The following is a 23,017-nucleotide window of genomic DNA, read 5'->3' on the forward strand; positions in this document are numbered from 1 at the left end:
TGACTCTATAGCCACTCCTACTGAGGATGGTAGCTGACTCTATAGCCCCTCCTACTGAGGATGGTAGCTGACTCTATAGCCACTCCTACTGAGGATGGTAGCTGACTCTATAGCCACTCCTACTGAGGATGGTAGCTGACTCTATAGCCCCTCCTACTGAGGATGGTAGCTGACTCTATAGCCACTCCTACTGAGGATGGTAGCTGACTCTATAGCCACTCCTACTGAGGATGGTATCTGACTCTATAGCCACTCCTACTGAGGATGGTAGCTGACTCTATAGCCACTCCTACTGAGGATGGTATCTGACTCTATAGCCACTCCTACTGAGGATGGTATCTGACTCTATAGCCACTCCTACTGAGGATGGTAGCTGACTCTATAGCCACTCCTTCTGAGGATGGTAGCTGACTCTATAGCCACTCCTACTGAGGATGGTAGCTGACTCTATAGCCACTCCTACTGAGGATGGTATCTGACTCTATAGCCACTCCTACTGAGGATGGTAGCTGACTCTATAGCCACTCCTTCTGAGGATGGTAGCTGACTCTATAGCCACTCCTACTGAGGATGGTAGCTGACTCTATAGCCACTCCTACTGACTCTATAGCCACTCCTACTGAGGATGGTAGCTGACTCTATAGCCCCTCCTACTGAGGATGGTAGCTGACTATAGCCACTCCTACTGACTCTATAGCCACTCCTACTGAGGATGGTAGCTGACTCTATAGCCACTCCTACTGAGGATGGTAGCTGACTCTATAGCCACTCCTACTGAGGATGGTAGCTGACTCTATAGCCCCTCCTACTGACTCTATAGCCACTCCTACTGAGGATGGTAGCTGACTCTATAGCCACTCCTACTGAGGATGGTAACTGACTCTATAGCCACTCCTACTGAGGATGGTAGCTGACTCTATAGCCACTCCTACTGTCTCTATAGCCACTCCTACTGAGGATGGTAGCTGACTCTATAGCCACTCCTACTGAGGATGGTAGCTGACTCTATATTCACTCCTACTGAGGATGGTGGCTGACTCTATAGCCCCTCCTACTGAGGATGGTAGCTGACTCTATAGCCACTCCTACTGAGGATGGTAGCTGACTCTATAGCCCCTCCTACTGAGGATGGTAGCTGACTCTATAGCCACTCCTACTGAGGATGGTAGCTGACTCTATAGCCCCTCCTACTGAGGATGGTAGCTGACTCTATAGCCAGTCCTACTGAGGATGGTAGCTGACTCTATAGCCACTCCTACTGAGGATGGTAGCTGACTCTATAGCCCCTCCTACTGAGGATGGTAGCTGACTCTATAGCCACTCCTACTGAGGATGGTAGCTGACTCTATAGCCACTCCTACTGAGGATGGTAGCTGACTCTATAGCCACTCCTACTGAGGATGGTAACTGACTCTATAGCCAGTCCTACTGACTCTATAGCCACTCCTACTGACTCTATAGCCAGTCCTACTGAGGATGGTAACTGACTCTATAGCCAGTCCTACTGACTCTATAGCCACTCCTACTGAGGATGGTAGCTGACTCTATAGCCACTCCTACTGACTCTATAGCCACTCCTACTGAGGATGGTAGCTGACTCTATAGCCAGTCCTACTGACTCTATAGCCACTCCTACTGAGGATGGTAGCTGACTCTATAGCCACTCCTACTGACTCTATAGCCAGTCCTACTGAGGATGGTAGCTGACTCTATAGCCACTCCTACTGAGGATGGTAGCTGACTCTATAGCCACTCCTACTGAGGATGGTAGCTGACTCTATAGCCACTCCTACTGACTCTATAGCCACTCCTACTGAGGATGGTAGCTGACTCTATAGCCCCTCCTACTGAGGATGGTAGCTGACTCTATAGCCACTCCTACTGAGGATGGTAGCTGACTCTATAGCCACTCCTACTGAGGATGGTAGCTGACTCTATAGCCACTCCTACTGAGGATGGTAGCTGACTCTATAGCCACTCCTACTGAGGATGGTAGCTGACTCTATAGCCACTCCTACTGACTCTATAGCCACTCCTACTGAGGATGATAGCTGACTCTATAGCCACTCCTACTGAGGATGGTAGCTGACTCTATAGCCAGTCCTACTGAGGATGGTAGCTGACTCTATAGCCACTCCTACTGAGGATGGTAGCTGACTCTATAGCCACTCCTACTGAGGATGGTAGCTGACTCTATAGCCACTCCTACTGAGGATGGTAGCTGACTCTATAGCCACTCCTACTGACTCTATAGCCACTCCTACTGAGGATGGTAGCTGACTCTATAGCCACTCCTACTGAGGATGGTAGCTGACTCTATAGCCAGTCCTACTGAGGATGGTAGCTGACTCTATAGCCACTCCTACTGACTCTATAGCCACTCCTACTGAGGATGGTAGCTGACTCTATAGCCACTCCTACTGAGGATGGTAGCTGGCTCTATAGCCACTCCTACTGACTCTATAGCCCCTCCTACTGAGGATGGTAGCTGACTCTATAGCCACTCCTACTGACTCTATAGCCCCTCCTACTGAGGATGGTAGCTGACTCTATAGCCACTCCTACTGAGGATGGTAGCTGACTCTATAGCCCCTCCTACTGAGGATGGTAGCTGACTCTATAGTCACTCCTACTGAGGATGGTAGCTGACTCTATAGCCACTCCTACTGAGGATGGTAGCTGACTCTATAGCCACTCCTACTGACTCTATAGCCACTCCTACTGAGGATGGTAGCTGACTCTATAGCCACTCCTACTGAGGATGGTAGCTGACTCTATAGCCCCTCCTACTGAGGATGGTATCTGACTCTATAGCCCCTCCTACTGAGGATGGTAGCTGACTCTATAGCCACTCCTACTGAGGATGGTATCTGACTCTATAGCCACTCCTACTGAGGATGGTAGCTGACTCTATAGCCACTCCTATCTGTCATATCTTTAATCTGAGTCTAGAGAAAAGTCTTTGTTCTCAGGCCTGGAGGGAAGCCAAAGTCATTCTGCTACCCAAGAGTGGTAAAGAGGCTTTTACTGGTTCTAACAGCAGACCAATCAGCTTGCTGCCAGCTCTGAACATACTGTTGGAATAAATGGTGTTTGACCAAATACAATGCTATTTCTCTGTAAACAAATTAACAACAGACTTGCAGCATGCTTATAGAGTAGAGGACTCAACATGTACTGCACTGACACAAATGACTGAAAGAAATTGATAATAAGAAGATTGTGGGAGCGATACTGTTAGATTTCAGTGCAGCCTTTGATATTATTGACCTTAAACTGTTTTTGAGAGAACTTGTGTTGTGGCTTTTCAACCTCTGCCATATTGTGGATTCAGAGCTATCTATCTAATACAACTCGGAGGGTTTGCTTTAATGGAAGCTTCTCTAGTGTTAAACATGTAAAGTGTGGTGTACCGCAGAGCAGCTCTCTAGGCCCTCTTTTCTATTGTTACCAATGACCTGCCACTGGCATTAAACAAAGCCTGTGTGTCCATGTATGCTGATGATTCAACCATATACACATCAGCAACCACAGCTAATGAAGTCACTGAAACCCTTAACACAGAGTGGCAGTCTGTTATGGAATGGGTGGCCAGTAATAAACTGGTCCTGAACATCTCTCAGAGCATTGTATTTGGTACAAATCATTCCCTATGTTCTAGACCTCAGCTAAACCTGGTAATGAATGATGTGACTGTTGAACAAGTTGAGGAGACTAAATTACTTGGTGTTACCTTAGATTGGAAACTGTTCTGGTCAAAACATATAGATTCAGTGGTTGTAAAGATGGGGAGAGGTCTGGCCGTAGTAAAGAGATGCTCTGCTTTTTTGACACAGCACAAAGCAAGTCCTGCAGGCTCTAGTTTTGTCTAGTCTTGATTATTGTCGAGTCATGTGGTCCAGTGCTGCAAGGAGAGACCTAGTTAAGCTGCAGCTGGTCCAGAACAGAGTGGCACCTCTTGCTCTTCATTGTAATCAGAGGGCTGATATAAATACTATGCTGCCAGTCTCTCTTGGCTGAGAGTTGAGGAGAGACTGACTGTATCAGTACTTCTTTTTTTTAAATTCCTAATTGTTTGCATAGTCAACTTACACACAGCTGTTACACACACACTTACCCCACCAGACATGCCACCAGGGGTCTTTTCACAGTCCCCAGGTCCAGAACAAATTCAAGGAAACATACAGTATTATACAGAGACATTACTGCATGGAACTCCCATCTTCTTCCTTCCATCTCATATTGCTCAAATAAACAGCAAACCTGGTTTAAAATAAACAGATAAAGCAACACCTCGCGGCACAACGCCTCTCCCCTATTTGATCCAGATAGTTTGTGTGTCTATTTTATTTTACCTCTATTTAACCAGGTAGGCCAGTTGAGTACAAGTTCTCATTTATAAATGCGACCTGGCCAAGATAAAGCAAAGCAGTGCGACACAAACAACAACAGAGTTACACATAAACAAACATACAGTCAATAACACAATAGAAAAATCTATATACAGTGTTTGGAAATGTAGAAGATTAGGGAGGTAAGGCAAGATAAAGCAAAGCAGTGCGACACAAACAACAGAGTTACACATAAACAAACATACAGTCAATAACACAATAGAAAAATCTATATACAGTGTGTGCAAATGTAGAAGGTAAGGCAATAGGGAGGTAAGGCAATAAATAGGCCATAGAGGCGAAATAATTACAATTTAGCATTAACACTGGAGTGATAGATGTGCAGATGACGATGTGCAAGTAGAGATACTGGGGTGCAGAAGAGCAAAGAAACAAAAAAAAACAATATGAGCTATTTACAGATGGGCTCCATACAAGTACAGTGATCGGTAAGCTGCTCTGACAGCTGATGCTTTAAGTTAGTGAGGGAGATATAAGTCTCCAAGTTCAGTGACTTTTTTGCAATTCGTTCCAGTCATTGGCAGCAGAGAACTGGAAGGAAAGGCGACCAAAGGAGGTGTTGACTTTGGGGATGACCAGTGAGATATACCTGCTGGAGCGCGTGCTACGAGTGGGTGTTGCTATGTTGACCAGTGAGCTGAAAATAAAGTCAAAATAAAAATAATAATATTGGCATTAGGGAGAGGCATGTGTTAGCCGAGTGATCATAGGGTCCAATGAGCAGCACTCGGTAAATCAGGGAGCAATTCGGTAGTCGCTACTATGCTAGGCGAGCTGGAGACACGGCGATTCAGACAGCTAGCGGGCCCGGGCTGGCAGATGGGCCTCCAGGGACGTCACAACGGAAGAGCCTGTTGAAGCCACCTCGGACGGTTACCTCGGCAGACCAGTCATGATGGGGCTCCGCGTCGACAGACCAGTCATGATGGGGCTCCGCGTCGACAGACCAGTCATGATGGGGCTCCGCGTCGACAGACCAGTCATGATGGGGCTCCGCGTCGACAGACCAGTCATGATGGGGCTCCGCGTCGACAGACCAGTCATGATGGGGCTCCGCGTCGACAGTAAAGGGTCCAGGCCAATTGGCAGAAGAGGTGTTGTAGCCCACGAATTAGCTGGTAGACCTCTTCGGGTAGCCGGGAGATGAGCCTAGCTAGAGGCAAGCTCAAGGCTAACTGATGCTTGCTTTGGAACAGAGGCGTTAGCCAGCAGTAGCCACTCCGTTGCAACTAGCTAGCTGCGATGATCCGGTGTAATGGTCCAGAGCTGGCGGTAGGAATCCGGTGAAGCGATAGAGAAAAACCAGTCCGATATACTCTGGGATTATATACTTTGGGTTGATATACTCTGGGGTGATATACTTTGGGTTGATATACTCTGGGTTGATATACTCTGGGTTGATATACTCTGGGTTAATATACTCTGGGTTGATATACTCTGGGTTGATATACTCTGGGTTGATATACTCTGGGTTGATATACTCTGGGTTGATATACTCTGGGTTGATATACACTGGGTTGATATACACTGGGTTGATATACTCTGGGTTGATATACACTAGGTTGATATACTCTGGGTTGATATACTCTGGGTTGATATACTCTGGGTTGATATACTCTGGGTTGATATCGTATGTACTGATACAGTGGGGAGAACAAGTGTATGATACACTGCCAATTTTGCAGGTTTTCCCACTTGCAAAGCATGTAGAGGTCTGTAATTTCTATCATAGGTACACTTCAACTGTGAGAGACGGAATCTAAAACAAAAATCTAGAAAATCACATTGTATGCTTTTTAAGTAATTAATTTGCATTTTATTTTACGATTACATGTTGATCATTGATATTTAGCGATTACACAAGGATCATTAATATACAGTGATTGCATAATGATCATTAATACTGTAATTGTTATTTCCATCTCTTTGCTTCAGGATAACCTACACAGAAGCCATAAACATCCTCAACAGCAGCTCCAAGAAATTTGCTTTCAAAACAGATGTAAGTAGAGTACAGCTCTATCCTCTTTCAGAGGGAGATACCTGTAGCCTCTGTCAGAAGGAGATAGCTGTAGCCTCTGTCAGAAGGAGATAGCTGTAGCCTCTGTCAGAAGGAGAATGATGTAGCTTCTTTCAGAAGGAGATAGCTGTAGCCTCTGTCAGAAGGAGATAGCTGTAGCCTCTGTCAGAAGGAGATAGCTGTAGCCTCTTTCAGAAGGAGATAGCTGTAGCCTCTTTCAGAAGGAGATAGCTGTAGCCTCTGTCAGAAGGAGATAGCTGTAGCCTCTGTCAGAAGGAGATAGCTGTAGCCTCTGTCAGAAGGAGATAGCTGTAGCCTCTGTCAGAAGGAGATAGCTGTAGCCTCTGTCAGAAGGAGATAGCTGTAGCCTCTGTCAGAAGGAGAGCTGTAGCCTCTTTCAGAAGGAGATAGCTGTAGCCTCTGTCAGAAGGAGATAGCTGTAGCCTCTGTCAGAAGGAGATAGCTGTAGCCTCTGTCAGAAGGAGATAGCTGTAGCCTCTGTCAGAAGGAGATAGCTGTAGCCTCTGTCAGAAGGAGATAGCTGTAGCCTCTGTCAGAGGGAGATAGCTGTAGCCTCTGTCAGAGGGAGATAGCTGTAGCCTCTGTCAGAAGGAGAGCTGTAGCCTCTTTCAGAAGGAGATAGCTGTAGCCTCTGTCAGAAGGAGATAGCTGTAGCCTCTGTCAGAAGGAGATAGCTGTAGCCTCTGTCAGAAGGAGATAGCTGTAGCCTCTGTCAGAAGGAGAGAGCTGTAGCCTCTGTCAGAGGGAGAATGATGTAGCCTCTGTCAGAAGGAGAATGATGTAGCTTCTTTCAGAAGGAGATAGCTGTAGCCTCTGTCAGAAGGAGATAGCTGTAGCCTCTGTCAGAAGGAGATAGCTGTAGCCTCTGTCAGAAGGAGACAGCTGTAGCCTCTGTCAGAAGGAGAATGATGTAGCTTCTTTCGGAAGGAGATAGCTGTAGCCTCTGTCAGAAGGAGATAGCTGTAGCCTCTGTCAGAAGGAGATAGCTGTAGCCTCTGTCAGAAGGAGATAGCTGTAGCCTCTGTCAGAAGGAGATAGCTGTAGCCTCTGTCAGAAGGAGATAGCTGTAGCCTCTGTCAGAGGGAGAATGATGTAGCCTCTGTCAGAAGGAGATAGCTGTAGCCTCTGTCAGAGGGAGAATGATGTAGCCTCTGTCAGAAGGAGATAGCTGTAGCCTCTGTCAGAAGGAGATAGCTGTAGCCTCTGTCAGAAGGAGATAGCTGTAGCCTCTGTCAGAAGGAGATAGCTGTAGCCTCTGTCAGAAGGAGATAGCTGTAGCCTCTGTCAGAAGGAGATAGCTGTAGCCTCTTTCAGAGGGAGATAGCTGTAGCCTCTGTCAGAGGGAGAATGATGTAGCCTCTTGCAGAAGGAGATAGCTGTAGCCTCTTTCAGAAGGAGATAGTTGTAGCCTCTGTCAGGAGATAGTTGTAGCCTCTTTCAGAAGGAGATAGCTGTAGCCTCTGTCAGAAGGAGATAGCTGTAGCCTCTGTCAGAAGGAGATAGCTGTAGCCTCTGTCAGAAGGAGATAGCTGTAGCCTCTGTCAGAAGGAGATAGCTGTAGCCTCTGTCAGAAGGAGACAGCTGTAGCCTCTTGCAGAAGGAGATAGCTGTAGCCTCTTTCAGAAGGAGATAGTTGTAGCCTCTGTCAGAAGGAGATAGTTGTAGCCTCTTTCAGAAGGAGATAGCTGTAGCCTCTGTCAGAAGGAGACAGCTGTAGCCTCTTGCAGAAGGAGATAGCTGTAGCCTCTGTCAGAGGGAGATAGCTGTAGCCTCTGTCAGAAGGAGATAGCTGTAGCCTCTGTCAGAAGGAGATAGCTGTAGCCTCTTTCAGAAGGAGATAGTTGTAGCCTCTGTCAGAAGGAGATAGTTGTAGCCTCTGTCAGAAGGAGATAGCTGTAGCCTCTGTCAGAAGGAGATAGCTGTAGCCTCTTTCAGAAGGAGATAGTTGTAGCCTCTTCATAACAGATGGTCAGTAGAGCTATTTTCTAGAATGTTGTACCCCGTGTACTGTGTCAACCTGATTCTATTTTCACACCTTAGATTCTACATTTTCAGGCATGTGTGGAGTCAAACCTTTAATCTCTCATTCTCTTTCTGCCTCTTACTCCTTCCCTCTTTCCCCTTCTCACACTACCCCACCTCTCCCTACCTTCCTCTCCCTCCCTCTTTTACTGATTCTCTTCCCCCTTTTGTCTCCCTCTCTCCTCCTTCCCTCCCTCCCTTTATCAGTGGGGCTCTGACTTGCAGACAGAGCATGAGAAGTACCTGGTGAAACATTGTGGCGATGTTCCTCTCTTCGTCACTGATTATCCCTATGCCCTGAAGCCCTTCTACACACGAGACAACCAGGACCAGCCTCTACACACTGTAAGGTCACGTAGCACATGAAGATCGGTCTAGTTTGAACGACACATCAGGTTGTTATTATAATAGAGAATGCATTGTTAATGAGTCACCTGGTTAAATAAAACAAACTCCACTCCATAGTTAAAACATAGTTTCACCTATTAAAGTTGTATGGTCAGTTGAACCGGTCCCTGTCATGTCAGTTGAACCGGTTCCTGTCATGTCAGTTGAACCGGTTCCTGTCATGTCAGTTGAACCGGTTCCTGTCATGTCAGTTGAACCGGTTCCTGTCATGTCAGTTGAACCGGTTCCTGTCATGTCAGTTGAACCGGTTCCTGTCATGTCAGTTGAACCGGTCCCTGTCATGTCAGTTGAACCGGTTCCTGTCATGTCAGTTGAACCGGTCCCTGTCATGTCAGTTGAACCGGTCCCTGTCATGTCAGTTGAACCGGTCCCTGTCATGTCAGTTGAACCGGTCCCGGGTCATGTCAGTTGAACCGGTTCCTGTCATGTCAGTTGAACCGGTCCCTGTCATGTCAGTTGAACCGGTCCCTGTCATGTCAGTTGAACCGGTCCCGGGTCATGTCAGTTGAACCGGTCCCGGGTCATGTCAGTTGAACCGGGTCATGTCAGTTGAACCGGGTCATGTCAGTTGAACCGGGTCATGTCAGTTGAACCGGGTCATGTCAGTTGAACCGGTTCCGGGTCATGTCAGTTGTGTGTGCCCGTGTGTGTATACTTACCTTTGTGTGTGTGTGTGTGTGTGTGTGTGTGTGTGTACCTCCCCAGGCAGCAGCAGTAGACCTATTGGTCCCCGGAGTAGGAGAGATGTGTGGAGGTTCTCTGAGAGAGGAGAGATTGGACCTACTGAAGACGCGTCTAGCACAGTAGGAACACACAACGCTATGAAATAACTCTTTTACAACTTTCAGATAAAAGAAAAACATCTTCTAAAAAAATCTAAGAAATACAGAAAACCGCATTTCATGTCCAATACATATAAACTGCATAAATACATACATATATTTGCAATACAACAGACAGAAATTTGAAAAGTGGAATATTGAGTATATATATTTACACAACACAGTCATTAATATGTACACATGGAATCAACACAATTTGGTAATTGCTTGTAATTGCTCGTCTGTTAAACACATGTTATGCGTCTTCTTTAGGGCTGGTTTGGATGAGACATACGGATGGTAAGAGCATTTTAATTCAATACGTGTTCTATTCTACACTGTTCTATTCTACTCTACACTGTTCTATTCTATTCTACACTGTTCTATTCTACTCTATACTGTTCTATTCTACTCTATACTGTTCTATTCTACTCTACACTGTTCTATTCTACTCTACACTGTTCTATTCTACTCTACACTGTTCTATTCTACTCTACACTGTTCTATTCTACTCTATACTGTTCTATTCTACTCTACACTGTTCTATTCTACTCTATACTGTTCTATTCTACTCTACACTGTTCTATTCTACTCTACACTGTTCTATTCTACTCTACACTGTTCTATACTGTCCTATTCTGTTCTACACTGTTCTATTCTACTCTACACTGTTCTATTCTACTCTACACTGTTCTATTCTATTCTACACTGTTCTACTCTACACTGTTCTATTCTACACTACACTGTTCTATTCTACACTACACTGTTCTATTCTACACTACACTGTTCTATTCTACTCTACACTGTTCTATTCTACTCTACACTGTTATATTCTATTCTACTCTACACTGTTCTATTCTACACTGTTCTATTCTACACTGTTCTATTCTACACTGTTCTATTTTACTCTACACTGTTCTATTCTACTCTACACTGTTCTATTCTATTCTACACTGTTCTACTCTACACTGTTCTATTCTACACTACACTGTTCTATTCTACACTACACTGTTCTATTCTACACTACACTGTTCTATTCTACTCTACACTGTTATATTCTATTCTACTCTACACTGTTCTATTCTACACTGTTCTATTCTGCTCTAATTGGTTCTATTCTGTTCTACTCCACACTTCTATTCTGTTCTACTCTACTCTACACTGTTCTAGTCTGTTCTATTCTACTCTACACGGTTCTATTCTGTTCTATTCTACTCTACACGGTTCTATTCTGTTCTATTCTACTCTACACGGTTCTATTCTGTTCTATTCTACTCTACACGGTTCTATTCTACTCTACAGTGTTCTATTCTACACTACACTGTTCTATTCTACTCTACAATGTTCTATTCTACTCGACAGTGTTCTATTCTACTCTACAGTGTTATATTCTGTTCTATTCTACTCTACAATGTTCTATTCTACTCTACAATGTTCTATTCTACTCTACAATGTTCTATTCTACTCTACAATGTTCTATTCTACTCTACACTGTTCTATTCTACTCTACACTGTTCTATTCTACTCTACACTGTTCTATTCTGTTCTATTCTACACTGTTCTGTTTTATTCTACTCTACACAGTTCTATTCTGTTCTATTCTACATGGTTCTATTCTGTTCTATTCTACTCTACACTTCTATTCTACTCTACACTGTTCTATTCTACTCTGTTCTATTCTACTCTACACTGTTCTATTCTACGCTGTTCTATTCCATTCTACACTGTTCTATTCTACTCTACGCCTGTCTATTCTACACTACACTGTTCTATTCTACTCTACAGTGTTCTATTCCACTCTACAGTGTTCTAATCTACTCTACACTGTTATATTCTGTTCTATTCTACTCTACAGTGTTCTATTCTACTCTACACTGTTATATTCTGTTCTATTCTACTCTACACTGTAATATTCTACTCTACACTGTTCTATTCTACTCTACACTCTTATATTCTACTCTACACTGTAATATTCTGTTCTATTCTACTCTACACTGTTCTATTCTACTCTACAGTGTTCTAATCTACTCTACACTGTTATATTCTGTTCTAATTGGTTCTTTTCTGTTCTACTCTACACTGTTCTATTCTGTTCTACTCTACTCTACACTGTTCTTTTCTGTTCTATTCTACACTGTTCTGTTTTATTCTACTCTACACGGTTCTATTCTGTTCTATTCTACTCTACACGGTTCTATTCTGTTCTATTCTACTCTACAATTTTCTATTCTACTCTACAGTGTTCTATTCTACACTACACTGTTCTACTCTACAGTGTTCTATTCTACTCTACAGTGTTCTATTCTACTCTACAGTGTTATATTCTGTTCTATTCTATTCTACTCTACAATGTTCTATTCTACTCTACACTGTTCTATTCTACTCTACACGGTTCTATTCTGTTCTATTCTACATGGTTCTATTCTGTTCTATTCTACTCTACACTGTTCTATTCTACTCTACACTGTTCTATTCTACTCTATACTGTTCTATTCTGTTCTATTCTACTCTACACTGTTCTGCTCTATTCCAATCTACACTGTTCTATTCTACTCTACACTGTTCTATTCTACTCTACTCTGTTCTATTCTCCTCTACACTGTTCTGCGCGGTTCTATTCTACTCTACACTGTTCTGTTCTACTCTGTTCTATTCTGTTCTACTCTACACTGTTCTATTATGTTCTATTCTACTCTACACTGTTCTATTCTACTCTATACTGTTCTGTTCTATTCTACTCTACACTGTTCTGCTCTATTCCACTCTACACTGTTCTATTCTACTCTACACTGTTCTATTCTACTCTACACTGTTCTATTCTGTTCTAATCTACACTGTTATATTCTACTATACTCTGTTCTATTCTACTCTACACTGTTCTATTCTGTTCTATTCTACTCTACACTGTTCTACACTGTTCTATTCTGTTACTTTTCTACTCTACACTGTTCTATTCTACTCTACTCTGTTCTATTCTACTCTACACTGTTCTACACTGTTCTATTCTACTCTATACTGTTCTATCCTGTTCTATTCTACTCTACACTGTTCTGCTCTATTCCACTCTACACTGTTCTATTCTACTCTACACTGTTCTATTCTACTCTACACTGTTCTATTCTGTTCTAATCTACACTGTTATATTCTACTCTACTCTGTTCTATTCTACTCTACACTGTTCTACACTGTTCTATTCTGTTCTACTCTACACTGTTCTATTCTGTTCTACTCTACACTGTTCTATTCTGTTCTATTCTACTCTACACTGTTCTACACTGTTCTATTCTGTTACTTTTCTACTCTACACTGTTCTATTCTACTCTACTCTGTTCTATTCTACTCTACACTGTTCTACACTGTTCTATTCTACTCTATACTGTTCTATTCTACTCTACACTGTTCTGCTCTATTCCACTCTACACTGTTCTATTCTACTCTACACTGTTCTATTCTACTCTACACTGTTCTATTCTGTTCTAATCTACACTGTTATATTCTACTCTACTCTGTTCTATTCTACTCTACACTGTTCTACACTGTTCTATTCTGTTCTACTCTACACTGTTCTATTCTGTTCTATTCTGTTATATTCTACTCTACACTGTTCTGTTCTCTTCTACTCTACACTGTTATATTCTACTCTACACTATTCTATACTGTTCTATTCTGTTCTATTCTACTCTACACTGTTCTATTCTGTTCTACTCTACACTGTTCTATTCTACTCTACACTGTTCTATTCTACTCTACACTGTTCTATTATGTTCCATTATACTCTACACGGTTCTATTCTGTTCTACTCTACACTGTTCTATTCTGTTCTACTCTACACTGTTCTTTTCTATTCTGTTATATTCTACTCTACACTATTCTATACTGTTCTATTCTGTTCTATTCTACTCTACACTGTTCTGTTCTACTCTACACTGTTCTATTCTACACTATTCTATACTGTTCTATTCTGTTCTATTCTACTCTACACTGTTCTGTTCTACTCTACACTGTTCTATTCTACACTGTTCTATACTGTTCTGTTCTATTCTACTCTACACTGTTCTATTCTACTCTACACTGTTCTGTTCTACTCTACTCTACACTGTTCTGTTCTACTCTACACTGTTCTGTTCTACTCTACACTGTTCTGTTCTATTCTACTATACATTGTTGTATTCTACTCTACACTGTTCTACTCTACACTGTTCTATTCTGTTCTATTCTGCTCTGTTCTGCTCTTCTACTCTAATTTGTTTTATTCTATTCTACTCTACACTGTTCTATTCTACTCTACACTGTTCTATTCTACTCTACACTGTTTTATTCTGTTCTATTCTACACTGTTCTATTCTACTCTACACTGTTCTATTCTGTTCTATTCTACTCTACACTGTTCTGTTCTATACTATTCTATTCTACACTGTTCTATTCCACTCTACACTGTTCTATTCTGTTCTATTCTACTCTACACTGTTCTGTTCTGTTCTACTCGGTTTGATTCTGTTATATTGTAATCTACTATATTCTGTCTGTCCAGGTATTTGGATCTGAGGCGGTTTGGTTCTGTCCCTCACGGCGGGTTTGGTATGGGCTTTGAGCGCTACCTGCAGTGTGTTTTGGGGGTCGACAACATCAAAGACGTTATTCCATTCCCCAGATACTCCCGCTCTTGCCTTCTGTAAACTATACACTGAGTATACCAAACATTAAGAACACCTTCCGAATATTGAGTTGCACCCCCCCCCCCCGCCTTCTAAACAGACTCATTTCATTGGGGCATGGACTCAACAAGGTGTCGAAAGCGTTCCACAGGGCATGGACTCAACAAGGTGTCAAAAGCGTTCCACAGGGCATGGACTCAACAAGGTCTTTAAAGCGTTCCACAGGGCATGGACTCAACAAGGTGTCGAAAGCGTTCCACAGGGAGGCTGGCCCATGTTGACTCCAATGCTTTGTACTGTTGTCTTGCTGGATGTCCTTTGGGTGGTGGACCATTCTGGATACACACAGGAAACTGTTGAGTGTGAAAAACCCAGCAGCGTTGCATTTCTTGACACAAACCGGTGCTCCTGGCTCCTACTACCATACCCTGTTTAAAGGCACTTCAATATTTTGTCTTGTCCGTTCATCCTCTGAATGGCACACATACAATCCATGTCTCAATTGTCTCAAGGCTTAAAGATCCTTCTTTAACCCGTCTCCTCCCCTTCATCTACACTGATTGAAGTGGATTTAACAGGTGACATCAATCAGGGATCATAACCTGGATTCACCTGGTCTGTCTATGTCATGGAAAAAGCAGGTGTTCATAATGTTTTGTCCACTCAATGTATGTGTCACTATGGTCAGATGATTCTTTTTGTAAAGATGTTTTTTGATTTATAAAATATTAAAATGATCAAATGTTGTCTGTTGTTGTTCATATAAGAAACTGTCAAAAATAGTGTTTAAATGCATAGCCGCGGGAAGTAGGGGTGCCGAGTGTGTTGCAGGAAGTAGGGGTGCCGAGTGTGTTGCAGGAAGTAGGGGTGCCGAGTGTGTTGCAGGAAGCAGGGGTGCCGAGTGTGTTGCAGGAAGTAGGGGTGCCGAGTGTGTTGCAGGAAGCAGGGGTGCCGAGTGCGTTGCAGGAAGTAGGGGTGCCGAGTGTGTTGCAGGAAGCAGGGGTGCCGAGTGTGTTGCAGGAAGTAGGGGTGCCGAGTGCGTTGCAGGAAGCAGGGGTGCCGAGTGTGTTGCAGGAAGTAGGGGTGCCGAGTGTGTTGCAGGGGTGCCGAGTGTGTTGCAGGGGTGCCGAGTGTGTTGCAGGAATCAGGGGTGCCGAGTGTGTTGCAGGAAGTAGGGGTGCCGAGTGTGTTGCAGGAAGTAGGGGTGCCGAGTGTGTTGCAGGAAGTAGGGGTGCCGAGTGCGTTGCAGGAAGCAGGGGTGCCGAGTGTGTTGCAGGAAGTAGGGGTGCCGAGTGTGTTGCAGGGGTGCCGAGTGTGTTGCAGGGGTGCCGAGTGTGTTGCAGGAATCAGGGGTGCCGAGTGTGTTGCAGGAAGTAGGGGTGCCGAGTGTGTTGCAGGAAGTAGGGGTGCCGAGTGCGTTGCAGGAAGTAGGGGTGCCGAGTGTGTTGCAGGAAGCAGGGGTGCCGAGTGTGTTGCAGGAAGCAGGGGTGCCGAGTGTGTTGCAGGAAGTAGGGGTGCCGAGTGTGTTGCAGGAAGTAGGGGTGCCAAGTGTGTTGCAGGAAGTAGGGGTGCCGAGTGTGTTGCAGGAAGTAGGGGTGCCGAGTGTGTTGCAGGAAGTAGGGGTGCCGAGTGTGTTGCAGGAAGTAGGGGTGCCGAGTGTGTTGCAGGAAGTAGGGGTGCCGAGTGTGTTGCAGGAAGTAGGGGTGCCGAGTGTGTTGCAGGAAGTAGGGGTGCCGAGTGTGTTGCAGGAAGTAGGGGTGCCGAGTGCGTTGCAGGAAGTAGGGGTGCCGAGTGCGTTGCAGGAAGTAGGGGTGCCGAGTGCGTTGCAGGAAGTAGGGGTGCCGAGTGTGTTGCAGCTGCAAACTACTGCTAATATATTTAAATGTATTTTGCTACACCCACAAATAACATCTGCTAAACATGTATGTGACAAATATAATTTGATTTGATGTAAATTGGACCAATATATTGTTGGTTGGACCAATGTATTGTTGATTGAGTCTAGTACTGTTTCCAAGAGTCCTTCAGGTACACAGACAAGGTCACTACTGTTTCCAAGAGTCCTTCAGGTGCACAGACAAGGTGCACAGACATTCTTTAAGAGTAACTTCCTCACCATTTTAGATAAGCATGCTCCGTTCAAAAAATGCAGAACTAAGAACAGATATAGCCCTTGGTTCACTCCAGACCTGACTGCCCTCGACCAGCACAAAAACATCCTGTGGCGGACTGCAATAGCATCGAACAGTCCCTGCGATATGCAACTGTTCAGGGAAGTCAGGAACCAATACACGCAGTCAGTCAGGAAAGCTAAGGCCAGCTTCTTCAGGCAGAAGTTTGCATCCTGTAGCTCCAACTCCAAAAAGTTCTGGGACACTGTGAAGTCCATGGAGAACAAGAGCACCTCCTCCCAGCTGCCCACTGCACTGAGGCTAGGGAACACGGTCACCACCGACAAATCCATGATTATTGAAAACTTCAACAAGCATTTCTCAACGGCTGGCCATGCCTTCCGCCTGGCTACTCCAACCTCGGCCAACAGCTCCGGCCCCCCCGCAGCTCCTCGCCCAAGCCTCTCCAGGTTCTCCTTTATCCAAATCCAGATAGCAGATGTTCTGAAAGAGCTGCAAAACCTGGACCCGTATAAATCAGCTGGGCTTGACAATCTGGACCCTCTATTTCTGAAACTATCCGCCGCCATTGTCGCAACCCCTATTACCAGCCTGTTCAACCTCTCTTTCATATCGTCTGAGATCCCCAAGGATTGGAAAGCTGCCGCAGTCATCCCCCTCTTCAAAGGGGGAGACACCCTGGACCCAAACTGTTACAGACCTATATCCATTCTGCCTTGCCTATCTAAGTTCTTCGAAAGCCAAGTCAACAAACAGGTCACTGACCATCTCGAATCCCACCGTACCTTCTCCCACCGTACCTTCTCCGCTATGCAATCTGGTTTCCGAGCCGGTCACGGGTGCACCTCAGCCACACTCAAGGTACTAAACGATATCATAACCGCTATCGATAAAAGACAGTACTGTGCAGCCGTCTTCATCGACCTGGCCAAGGCTTTCGACTCTGTCAATCACCATATTCTTATCGGCAGACTCAGTAGCCTCGGTTTTTCGGATGACTGCCTTGCCTGGTTCACCAATTACTTTGCAGATAGAGTTCAGTGTGTCAAATCGGAGGGCATGATGTCCGGTCCTCTGGCAGTCTCTACGGGGGTGCCACAGGGTTCAATTCTCGGGCCGACTCTTTTCTCTGTATATATCAATGATGTTGCTCTTGCTGCGAGCGATTCCCTGATCCACCTCTACGCAGACGACACCATTCTATATACCGTCATTGGACACTGTGCTATCTAACCTCCAAACGAGCTTCAATGCCATACAACACTCCTTCCGTGGCCTCCAACTGCTCTTAAACGCTAGTAAAACCAAATGCATGCTTTTCAACCGATCGCTGCCTGCACCCGCATGCCCGACTAGCATCACCACACTGGATGGTTCCGACCTTGAATATGTGGACATCTATAAGTACCTAGGTGTCTGGCTAGACTGTAAACTCTCCTTCCAGACCCATATCAAACATCTCCAATCGAAAATCAAATCAAGAGTCGGCTTTCTATTCCGTAACAAAGCCTCCTTCACTCACGCTGCCAAGCTTACCCTAGTAAAACTGACTATCCTACCGATCCTCGACTTCGGCGATGTCATCTACAAAATTGCTTCCAACACTCTTCTCAGCAAACTGGATGCAGTTTATCACAGTGCCATCCGTTTTGTCACTAAAGCACCTTATACTACCCACCACTGCGACTTGTATGCTCTAGTCGGCTGGCCCTCGCTACATATTCGTCGCAAGACCCACTGGTTCCAGGTCATCTACTAGTCCATGCTAGGTAAAGCTCCGCCTTATCTCAGTTCCCTGGTCACGATGGCAACACCCATCCGTAGCACGCGCTCCAGCAGGTGTATCTCACTGATCATCCCTAAAGCCAACACCTCATTCGGCCGCCTTTCGTTCCAGTACTCTGCTGCCTGTGACTGGAACGAATTGCAAAAATCGCTGAAGTTGGAGACCTTTATCTCCCTCACCAACTTCAAACATCAGCTATCTGAGCAACTAACCGATCGCTGCAGCTGTACATAATCTATTGGTTAATAGCCCACCCATTTTCACCTACTTCATCCCCACAGTTTTTATTTATTTACTTTTCTGCTCTTTTGCACACCATTATCTCTACCTGTACATGATCATTTATCATTCCAGTGTTAATCTGCAATATTGTAATTATTCGCCTACCTCCTCATGCCTTTTGCACACATTGTATATAGACTCCCCTTTTTTTCTACTGTGTTATTGACTTGTTAATTGTTTACTCCATGTGTAACTCTGTGTTGTCTGTTCACACTGCTATGCTTTATCTTGGCCAGGTCGCAGTTGTAAATGAGAACTTGTTCTCAACTAGCCTACCTGGTTAAATAAAGGTGAAATAAAAAAATAAATAAAAGGTCACTACTGTTTCCAAGAGTCCTTCGGGTGCACAGACAAGGTCACTACTGTTTGTATTATAATGACGAAACAAGGCTGAAGAACGATTAACTTTTGACTTCACAGCCAGTTCCTGTAGTTATGTGATGATGGCCCTTCTTAGGTAATCGTGTCCAGACTAATGGTAGTTCTGGTCTGGGGCGTTAGTGCCCGTTCCTTCACTAGTAGAGGAATGCACTAACGCCCAGATGAACCTAGCTTTAAGATGCTTTTGGGAAACCGGGCCCTGGACTAAAGCTATGTAGTGTGTCTCTTATCCACTAGATGGTGCGTTTTCACACCTCTTCCTCATTTCTTCATCTCCTGTATTTTCTGTATCCTGTATCTTTGTCTTTCTGTCACTGACGAAAGATTCGCATTCAAGCAACAGTTAATCAACCCGCAAGTTTCTCAACTTATAGGTAGAATCAAATTGTATCTTGGTAACATATATTAGCCTACTAATTAATTTGACTTTCATGCATTAAAAAGTTGGAAGAAACCAATTGTCCTATTTACACTCCTATTAATTGCAGCTCAGATCATACTTTCCATTCACCGACAATTTTTTACATTACGGTTTCTCTAAGTAAACACGTAGTCTTTCTGCTATAGTTTACTCCTGTTTACATGTTTGCAATTTAATTTGCCACGGGCCACGGGCACCAGTTCAACATTTAGTTCTGATTTACATTTGGTTGAGTTGTCAACTAAAGTGAATTAACGTGAAATCAACAAGAACATGTCACAGGATTTAGGTTAAAAGTTGAGTGAGAAAAAAATGACATTCCCACATGTTGATGTAAAATATGTTTTTCAATCCAATCAGTTGTCCACGTTGATTCAACATCGTCACGTAGAATTTATGGGGGGTTGAAATGACGTGGAAACGCTGTTGATTCAACCAGTGGGTGTGTCGTTTTATACTACACTATGTAGCGTCTGACTGCTTCAGCGCATAATGGACTCCGGGCAAGAACAGCAGCGCTCGGCTGATCAGAGAGAGGAGCTGTGTCTGCGTCAAGCCAAGGCGCAAGCGTCAAGCCAAGGCGCAGCTCCTGTCTGTTCATCCCAGCGCGGCTCTACTTGCCCGGAGCCCATCCCTGTAGTTCAGTGGGCGTGGTGTGAATTGGAAAACAAAGTGCAGAGACACCCTTCACTACTTCCTACATCACCGGGATCCGTTGAGTTCACCCGCCGCTCGCCGGGATCGATGCTAGTTAACCGCCCAGCACAGCCGCATAATAACTCCCGATAAGAGAGGGACGAGAGATCGGTGGATGCGCTCCGGGTTCCGTGAACCGGCAAGAGGTGCGATTCAGTTATGTGCGTTATGGTGACAGAGCGTGACACCAAGGACGAATAGCAGTCAGGCAGCATCTCGTCCTCTCTCTCTCTCTCTCTCCTTGCGCTACAGACCAACGAGATAAATGGGCAGCAGACTGCACCAAACAGTGTCCGGCACCGATAGCACCATTCCACATTGACTAAAATAACTGAACGGGACCCGTTATGTACTAAAGAAAGTATATTACACCAGTAGCGGTTTAGAGACCGGAACAGGATTTTTGAAGAAGCGGTTGTTTGTTCAGCATGAGCGGTGGAGGAGAAATCATCTTCCAAGGCTGGCTGAGAAAGTCCCCACCAGAGAAGAAACTGAGGCGATATGTAAGTAATATAGAATTAAATGATCCTACTTTTTGCGCACTTCCCCCTCAACAGCCTGTATTGACCTCAATAGGCTATGATAAGACTGACAGTTGTTTTCTGACCGTTGTCTGTGTCTGTCCACCCACTCTAGCTGGCATGTATAAAGTGAGAGGGCGAGAGAGAGAGACTGTTTTGTGGGTTGTTTTGTATTTCTAACAGGTGCATACAACTACCCCGGAGAGTTACATGTTGCCTCCAATTTCCTCCTCTGTGTTTGAGACTCATCTGATACTGCTTCCTCTGTTTTTCGAAGTCATATGACAGCAGGTTGTCTAGCCAGTAAGGCACTTTTCCCTAATTCAGGGATGGGCAACTTTGGTGGGGATGGGGACCACGTAACGCCTGAACTCATCAGGAGTGGCCGCAGTGGCTCATGGGTCACACCTTTTTACCAAAACATTTTTAGCCGCCCTCCTTTGTACCGTGAAGACAAAACATTTAAAGTTTTAAAATGTATTTTCCTGCCATTCTACACATTTTGCCATAGGGCAAGCGTCTGCAATATGATTACTGATGATCAAGTGGCCCCCACCGGTACGACAAATTTGGATAGCTGGCCACTAGACAAATTTACCAATCCAAAACCTTTTGCTGCCATGGGCTAATTTAAGTGACTACTGATGCACAATAAAAATGTTGAAATTGTACCTCGTGTATTCTATTACTACTTTCTATTACTATAGAATACAGTGAGTTGAGACCCCGACTGAGCGCCCCCCCCCCTCCATAATTGCTTCTGTAAATCGCTCTGGATAAGAGCATCTGCTAAATGACGTACATGTTAATGTGTTCCCTAAACCAACTGTATTCATTAATGTATGTGCCTTTCTTACTGAGACTATATTTAACTGATAGTTAAAGGCCTGCAGAGGAAGCTGTGCTCACAATGGGGCTCTATAGTACCATCGAGATGCCGTCTGGCTGTCCGTCTGTCTGGCTGTCCGTCCGTCTGGCTGTCCCTCTAATGCTGTTAAGGACAGATGTCCCCATAATTGCCTGTAAACTGCTCAGTAGCAGAAGGAAGAAATATTAGCCTGTTTTCTAGGCCGTCATTGAAAACAAGAATTTGTAGTTAAATGAAGGTTAAAAAAATATAAAAAATCCACTGAAAATAATTTAACTGATGTCTGTGTTGCCATGATATGAATGAATATTACTGTAGTCATCAACATGTAATCTCTATGAACTGGACATGCATCGTGTGTCCAAAATCTCTCCCTATTTAGTGCACTACTTTTGGCCAGGACCAATAGACCTCTCATCGTGTCATTTGGGAAAGCGTGTCTGTATTCTACTACAAACAGTACATTGATATATATATATAAATTCTACTACAAACAGTACATTGATATATATATATATATATTCTACTACAAACAGTACATTGATATATATATATATATTCTACTACAAACAGTACATTGATATATATAAATTCTACTACAAACAGTACATTGATACATATATATATATATATTCTACTACAAACAGTGCATTGATATATTCTACTACAAATAGTACATTGATATATATAAATTCTACTACAAACAGTACATTGATATATATACAATGTGGAAACATGCCATTTTAACACACAGTACACTGATGTTGGGGAGCTGCTGGAGATGATGAATATGACGTTGTAAATATGGGATGACGTTGTACACATGTCGTGTTCAGAGACAGACATACAAATATTATTATTTTTTAATTTATGTAATTTATTATATATATATATATTTATTTAATTTGATTTGTTATTATAAATAGTATTTTTAATTCAAAATACAGATCAACAATTTACATTCTTACATCATACAAAACAGAACACGGGTATTAATGAGAAAATACTGGAACAAACCAAAAAATATAAACTTTGTGATCATTACCGAAGCGAAGATGACTTTTCATTCGTGTCGTTAGACCACCGGGAACGGCTTTGATCACCGAAATAAACTCTCTGAAAGGTATTGGAAACTCTTTCAATGTTAGAAATTGTTCACATGTGAGAATATTACCCTTGTTGTCGAAAACATCAAGAACAAAGTCAATATTCCTCTCATGCCAGCTGGGTTAGAACAACGACTTATTCCTTACAGTTATGTCTGACTTATTCCACAAAAGATGTTTGTAGTAGAAGATCGAGGAAGATAAGTGTTTTCCAACGACCTCATCAACCAGTCAGTATGTAATGCCTACTGATAACATGCTAAATAATCACATGGTGCAAACCGATTTAATGTCATTGGTAACACTTGTTTACTACAGAACATAGAAGCTTTTCAGATATGTTGACGTTGGGGTGGTGCTGACCTGTAAATTCATATGATATGTTCCGTCCTGCAAATTCGTAGGAAATGTTACGAGATCATGTTGAATCTCTTGAACTGAATCAGATTGGATTTATGACAGCAG

The 23,017-nt window shown here is 43.8% G+C and overlaps 2 protein-coding genes across 4 annotated transcripts in view; both read left to right on the forward strand.

The window, feature by feature from the left end:
- The window catches only part of nars2 (asparaginyl-tRNA synthetase 2, mitochondrial), a 39,595-nt gene extending 25,155 nt beyond the window's left edge, over window positions 1-14,440 (forward strand). The window contains exons 10-14 of the mRNA XM_064985426.1: window positions 6,348-6,414; window positions 8,683-8,820; window positions 9,589-9,686; window positions 9,978-10,004; window positions 14,236-14,440. Of these exons, the coding sequence (XP_064841498.1) occupies window positions 6,348-6,414; window positions 8,683-8,820; window positions 9,589-9,686; window positions 9,978-10,004; window positions 14,236-14,380 (475 nt within the window). The 3' untranslated portion in view covers window positions 14,381-14,440. The remainder of the gene's footprint in view (window positions 1-6,347; window positions 6,415-8,682; window positions 8,821-9,588; window positions 9,687-9,977; window positions 10,005-14,235) is intronic.
- Window positions 14,441-19,879: 5,439 nt separating this feature from the next.
- gab2 (GRB2-associated binding protein 2) overlaps window positions 19,880-23,017 on the forward strand; it is a 163,479-nt gene continuing 160,341 nt past the window's right edge. For all 3 annotated transcript variants that reach the window (XM_064985427.1, XM_064985428.1, XM_064985429.1), the window contains exon 1: window positions 19,880-20,560. In XM_064985427.1, the coding sequence (XP_064841499.1) occupies window positions 20,486-20,560 (75 nt within the window). In that variant the 5' untranslated portion in view covers window positions 19,880-20,485. The remainder of the gene's footprint in view (window positions 20,561-23,017) is intronic.

This window comes from Oncorhynchus masou, chromosome 13, assembly GCF_036934945.1.
Source record: "Oncorhynchus masou masou isolate Uvic2021 chromosome 13, UVic_Omas_1.1, whole genome shotgun sequence".
Taxonomy (NCBI): Eukaryota; Metazoa; Chordata; class Actinopteri; order Salmoniformes; family Salmonidae; genus Oncorhynchus; species Oncorhynchus masou.